Source organism: Trifolium pratense, linkage group LG3 (genome assembly GCF_020283565.1).
Source record: "Trifolium pratense cultivar HEN17-A07 linkage group LG3, ARS_RC_1.1, whole genome shotgun sequence".
NCBI lineage: Eukaryota > Viridiplantae > Streptophyta > Magnoliopsida > Fabales > Fabaceae > Trifolium > Trifolium pratense.
This window is the reverse complement of record NC_060061.1, coordinates 15,904,431-15,910,643: the sequence shown is the minus strand read 5'-3', so window position 1 is coordinate 15,910,643 and position 6,213 is coordinate 15,904,431. Positions and strand designations below refer to the sequence as shown.

Genomic DNA, 6,213 nt, shown 5'->3' with positions numbered 1-6,213 from the left:
GAGAGTTAGATTACATATTCGTGAGTGATCCGGAAGAGGGGAGGATGTCGATTCCTCCATTCCCAAACTCTTTCCACTCTATTTTCTTGTGGGTTTTGTGGGTGATTTTCTTAATGGAAAATGGATTCTTTTGATCCTAACATGTGTATTAAACTCATAGTAGATGAGGTGAACAACTTTGGGGAGTTGAAAGTGGGTATATGTAGATGTTTGATCAATGAATTGCATGTTTGTGTAACTTTACTTAAAACACAAGAAAATGGCATGATTATGTTGGTGTGAGGTGTTTGGATGTTTGTAAGAGATGATTAATGTTCATAGATGCCATAAATGCTTGAATTAGCTGTTTATTAGAATTTATAACATGTTTGATTGGATTTTTGGGTGGATTCCATGTTAAACCGCCATTGAAGCACCTGTGTTCGTGCTTGGTCGCTGAACGAACCTCTGACGAGAGGTAGCGACCGTGTATGTTCTTGAGTGGTCGCTGAGCGAGGCTTCAGCGAGAGATAGCGACCAGCTCGCTGACTCTTGCCAGTGCTCGCCAGTTGGAGATTTTAGACTGCCGTTTGTTCGCTGACTCTCGCTCAGCGAGGAAAGTGATTTTTAGAATTTTGTTGTGAAGGCCTATAATTTATTTGGGCTATTGGAATATGTTTCTATGGTATTATAGTGTATTACCAATGTGTAAGGTATATGATTCGTACATGCATGCAATGATTTGCAGTGTTAAAGTGAGTATGTATATGTTTTAGTATTAATTTGCAATGTTAAGAGAATGAAGTATGTTTTAGGACATAAGTGTAAACGAAACTTTGTGTGTATAAGAATGAGTATGCAGATAATTATCATGTGAATAATTATGAATTGAGTAATAGGATATTGTGTTATCCTAATGTGATAGATGTTGGAATTGTGTTTCCGCATCAGTGAATGAATAGCTTCGAGCTAGAAAGCGTCATGTATTTGATGTGTTTATAAGTAATCATGCATTCATGAATAAATTGTGATATTGGAATCATGTGTATTCCAATTGAGAAATGGACTATGTTTTCCAAAAGTGGCCGAAGATGAGATTATGTTATCCGAGATCTAGAGCCCATATCCAAACATGATATAAAACTGTGTGACTCCTCTTTATGAGTGAGATGGTTGATGATAACCGAGATCCGACATGATTTAAAACTGTATTGTTGATGATCCTGCATGATCTAAAACTGACACCATCCGGCACGATGTAAAACTGAAGAGATGGTCTAAGTTGGTCGCCATCCTACATGATGTAAAACTGTTAGTTCATCTTAAATGGGGTGACGAGCATCCTGCATGTTGTAAAACTGACAGTGTCCTGCATGATGTAAAACTGATGTAGAGTCCGTACATGACTATAATCTGAACAGTCCGTACATGACTGAAAACTGAACAGTCCATCATGACTGAAATCTGAACAACGTGAAAATGGTACCACATGCATTAGTCGTGTCTAGGGATGACATGACATTGAATATTTGGCATTAGATGCATTAGGGTAAATGTGCATATTAATTGATAAGTGATAATTGTCATATGCTTGACTAAGGTGTTGATTGATGATTGTAATAGCTTTGTGCTAATTGTTGACGTGTCTTGGTATGTGTGTAGAGTCCGTCATGACTATAAAATGAACAAGTGTAAAGTCCGTCATGACTATAAAATGAACAAGTGTAGAGTCCGTCATGACTATAAAATGAATAATTTGGTAGTGTCCGAGAAGACGTGAAACTATATGATTTGTGTATTTGTAAATGAATGATTAATTGGTAGTCATATTTGACGATGTATGGAGTGAGCTAGAATCGTATAACAGCGTGTGGAGTGTGTAGTACACTACTCGTACTTGTATATATGTTTAATACCGTAATTGTATGGCGTGAGTTAAAATATAGTAAGATTGAATGAAGAGCAAGTATATTTTTATGCTTGTATTTATGTTTATGTTTTCTAACTCCCTGCTATGTGTTATGTGCTGGACCTTTGGGGGTCCAGGTTGACAGGTTATATGTTAGCTTTTCCGAGTTCGTGGTGAAGCTCCGCTCTGATTGTGACACGGGGAAAAAGGGGTCTTTATATGTATATGTATATAGTCCTCTTAGTACACTCTGTTTATCTTAAGCTTTCATTTGAAAATGTATCCGTTTTGTATGACTAATATCGCATCGAGTCGATGCGAAGATTTGTGTTGCTTATTCAAACATTTTACTGATTAATTGTATTAGTATTATCTTTGAATGAAGCTTGTAGTATTCAAACCAGCGCTTTATAATCATATTTTCAATTTTCCGCCGCGTATTTTCGAAAAAGATTTTATAAAGGCAGAGTTAGTTAAATAACGGGTTTGGGTGTTACATTAACCATTCCCAAGCTTTGAAGTACGAAATTGGTAGTGTTTTAAGAAGTGTGTCTTCATCTACAAACTGTAACGTTTACGATCATAGTGGTTGTGGTTAAGAGGAGTTGAGCGGAGGTTCTCATACCTAAGTGTCTCTTAGGTAGAGTATAGCACGGGTAGTGTCTAGGTGACGAGTCATAAACAAGGTGTTTATTGAGGGCTTTGAACTGGAACTATCATAGTGGATTCACTCCTGGATTGGTATCCCCCAGAGTAGGCTTATGCTGAACTGGGTTAACAAATAACTGTGTTATTTTATTTCGTGCATGTTATATTTCCTTATTGTTTGTCTTGTCTGGTGTTGAACTCAGTGCTTGGACCATCGGGTCTAACATCAGTGTTGGAGCATCGTATTCAACATCGTGTAGCTAGTGTGCCAGAATTTCAATTGGCATCAGAGCAGGCACCCTGTTCTGGTTTTAGGGTGAGCTCCAGGGAAGGAAATTTCTGGTGTAATGGACAAGGAAGGAGGATCAGTTTCTAAACCGCCCTTGCTGACCGGGCCTGAGAACTATGACTATTGGAAAGCTAAGATGATGGCTTTCTTAAAATCCATTGACAGCAGAACATGGAAAGCTATAGTAAATGGCTGGGAGGCTCCAGTAGTTCTAGACAAAGATGGGAACAAGACAACTGAGGTCAAGGAAGAAAAGGACTACTCAAAGGACGAGGATGATCTAGCTCTTGGAAACTCAAAGGCACTAAATGCCATTTTCAATGGAGTGGACATGAATATGTTCAGGCTTGTCAAACGATGCACTGTAGCAAAGAATGCTTGGGAAATCTTGAGGAAAGCACATGAAGGAACAAGCAAGGTAAAATTGTCTAAACTTCAGATGCTTCGTACGAATTTTGAAAATCTATGTATGAAGGAAGAAGAGACCATTCATGACTTTCATATGAATATTCTAGAATTTGCAAATTCATTTGATGCTTTAGGAGAACTCATGTCTGATGAGAAGCTTGTAAGCAAAATTCTCAGATCTCTCCCTAAGAGGTTTGACATGAAGGTCACAGCAATAGAAGAATCTCAAGACTTGGCAACTGCCCAAGTAGATGAATTAATAGGATCTCTTCAAACTTATGAGCTAGGTATAAGTCAAAAGAAAGAAAAGAAAAACAAAAGCTTAGCGTTTACCTCCAATACTGGAGAGGATGAAGGATTAGATCTGGACAGTGATGAGAGCTTATCTGAAGCCATGGTTTTACTAGGAAGACAGTTCAACAAAATCATGAAAAGAATGGACAAAAGGTCTAAGTTCAATGCGCCAAGCACCAAGCTCGACATCAGCAAACCAATTACTAATCAAAGGAGAACTAGAAGTGATGACAAGTTGACTACATCAAAAGGAGTTCAGTGTCATGAATGTGAAGGCTATGGACACATCAAGGCTGAATGTCCTACTTTTATGAAGAAACAAAAGAAAAGTCTGGCTGTCACTTGGTCTGATGACGATGATTCAGAGGAGGAAACTACTGAAAGTGAATCTTCTAAACTTGTCAATGTGTTGACAGGTATGTGTGAGTCTGATGCTGAATCATGCGATGACACATCCTATGAAGAACTGGTTGCAACCTATAAGGATCTTTTCATCAGAAGTAATGAAGTTGGCAAGGCATTGGAAAAACAAAAGAAGATTAATTGTCAACTGCAGGCTGAGAAAAATGACTATCTTGCACAAATTTGTGATCTCAACAAAGCAATTGAAAAGTTGAATGTTGATTTAGAATATGCAAGAAAGCAAATCAGGGTTTATGGCATAGGAGATGAAAAATTTCAAGCTATGTTGTTCAAACAAAGTGCAGGAAAGAAACCAATCGGATTTGACTATGAGATTGTCAATCAACAAATGGGATACAACAAAGCTACTATCAGTACTCCCATTGAGAAGACTTTCCCTGTTAGTGCTGGGTTATTGCCACCACTTCCACCTACCCACCAGGGAACTGACACTTGGTTGCAAGTCAAACATAAGGATCCTGTAAAGTCTGAACCGATGCTTCAACATCCTTCTACACATCATGGAAACTGGTCAAGACCCAAAACTAGAAAACGTAACTGGAGATGTCACTACTGTGGTAGAAAAGGTCATATAAGACCTTTTTGTTACAAACTGTATGGTTACCCAAAGAGAAACCCTCCACCTATACCTGAAGCAGAAAGTGTCAAAACCAAGAAAGAGTGGAAAGAAAAGGGAAGTGATGCAAGTCTAATAGCTCATACATCACTTCGAGCTTCATCTAGACAAGACTGGTACTTTGATAGTGGATGTTCAAGACACATGACTGGAGTGGAAGGATATCTTGTCAACCTAAAATCCTATGCCACAAGTTATGTAACCTTTGGTGATGGAGCTAAGGGAGAGATAAAAGGAATTGGGAATCTAATTGACAATGGATTACCAAATCTAGATAATGTCCTATTGGTGAAAGGGCTTACAGCTAATCTAATTAGCATTAGCCAACTGTGTGATCAAGGGATGAAAGTAAACTTCACAAAGTCAGAATGTCTAGTTACAAATGAAGAAGGAAGACTCTTGATGAAGGGTGTAAGGTCAAAGGACAACTGCTATTTATGGGTGTCAGAAGAAGAAAACCACTAGTCCACTTGTCTCTTAACCAAAGAGGATGAAGTAAAACTGTGGCATCAAAAACTTGGTCACTTACATCTGAGAGGCATGAAGAAGGCCATAGCATAAGAAGCAATCAGGGGGCTCCCAAAGCTCAAAATTGTGGAAGGAGTGATATGTGGTGAGTGCCAAATAGGCAAGCAAACCAAGATGGCGCATCCGAGGCTTCAACATCAAGCTACATCTAGAGTACTTGAACTATTACACATGGATCTAATGGGACCCATGCAAACTGAAAGTCTTGGTGGTAAGAGGTATGCTTTTGTTATGGTAGATGATTTTTCTAGATTCACTTGGATAGATTTCCTCAGGGAACAATCAGATAGCTTTGAAATCTTCAGAAACTTATGCCTACAACTTCAGAGAGAAAAAGAGGTTGTCATTGTAAGAATAAGAAGTGATCATGGCAAGGAATTTGAGAATGCAAAATTCTTTGATTTTTGTGCATCAGAAGGTATTCAACATGAATTTTCAGCTCTCATTACACCTCAACAAAATGGTGTTGTAGAAAGGAAAAACAGAACCCTTCAAGAATCAGCAAGAGTAATGCTTCATGCCAAAAATCTTCCACACCACTTTTGGGCAGAAGCTATGAGCACAGCCTGTTACATACACAATCGTGTAACTCTTAGAACAGGTACATCTACAACTTTATATGAACTATGGAAGGGGAGAAAGCCTTCAGTCAAGCATTTTCATGTCTTTGGTAGTAAGTGCCAAAAACTTGTTGCGTTAAAAACACACCTAGAGCAAGTGTACTCTAGCGCAGAAGTAGTATAAAAGATTATCGTATCCACAGGGATTAATTAACAATTACCAAATTAGTTAAGATTGTTTATTATTTAGACGGACAAAGAGTTGAGTTGTTTACGGTAACTAAAAGAAGTAAATAGAAAATAAGAGCGAACAAGAACAAAAATGACGAAGTTGTAAACAAATAGAGAGAGGTCTAGGGTCATGGTTTATTCGTGTAAGGTGGGAAATAAGAAGAAATGGATAATCAAAGGGGTTAAAAACAAGAAAAAAAATAGTAACCTTTGAAACAAAAAATGGAGCTCCTATGTATTTTCACAATTTTGCTCACTCCAAATTAATATTTCTTCCCTTCTTTTCTTTCAACAGAGTGTGCTAATTCAAAATATTTTTCTTTTTCTT

The 6,213-nt window shown here is 37.9% G+C and overlaps 1 protein-coding gene across 1 annotated transcript; it reads left to right on the top strand.

Moving 5' to 3' along the window:
* Window positions 1-2,883: 2,883 nt before the first annotated feature.
* On the top strand, window positions 2,884-5,031 carry LOC123914653. Its single transcript, XM_045965848.1, has one exon. It carries the CDS (start codon window positions 2,884-2,886, stop codon window positions 5,029-5,031), a length of 2,148 nt encoding a protein of 715 aa, XP_045821804.1.
* Window positions 5,032-6,213: the final 1,182 nt, after the last annotated feature.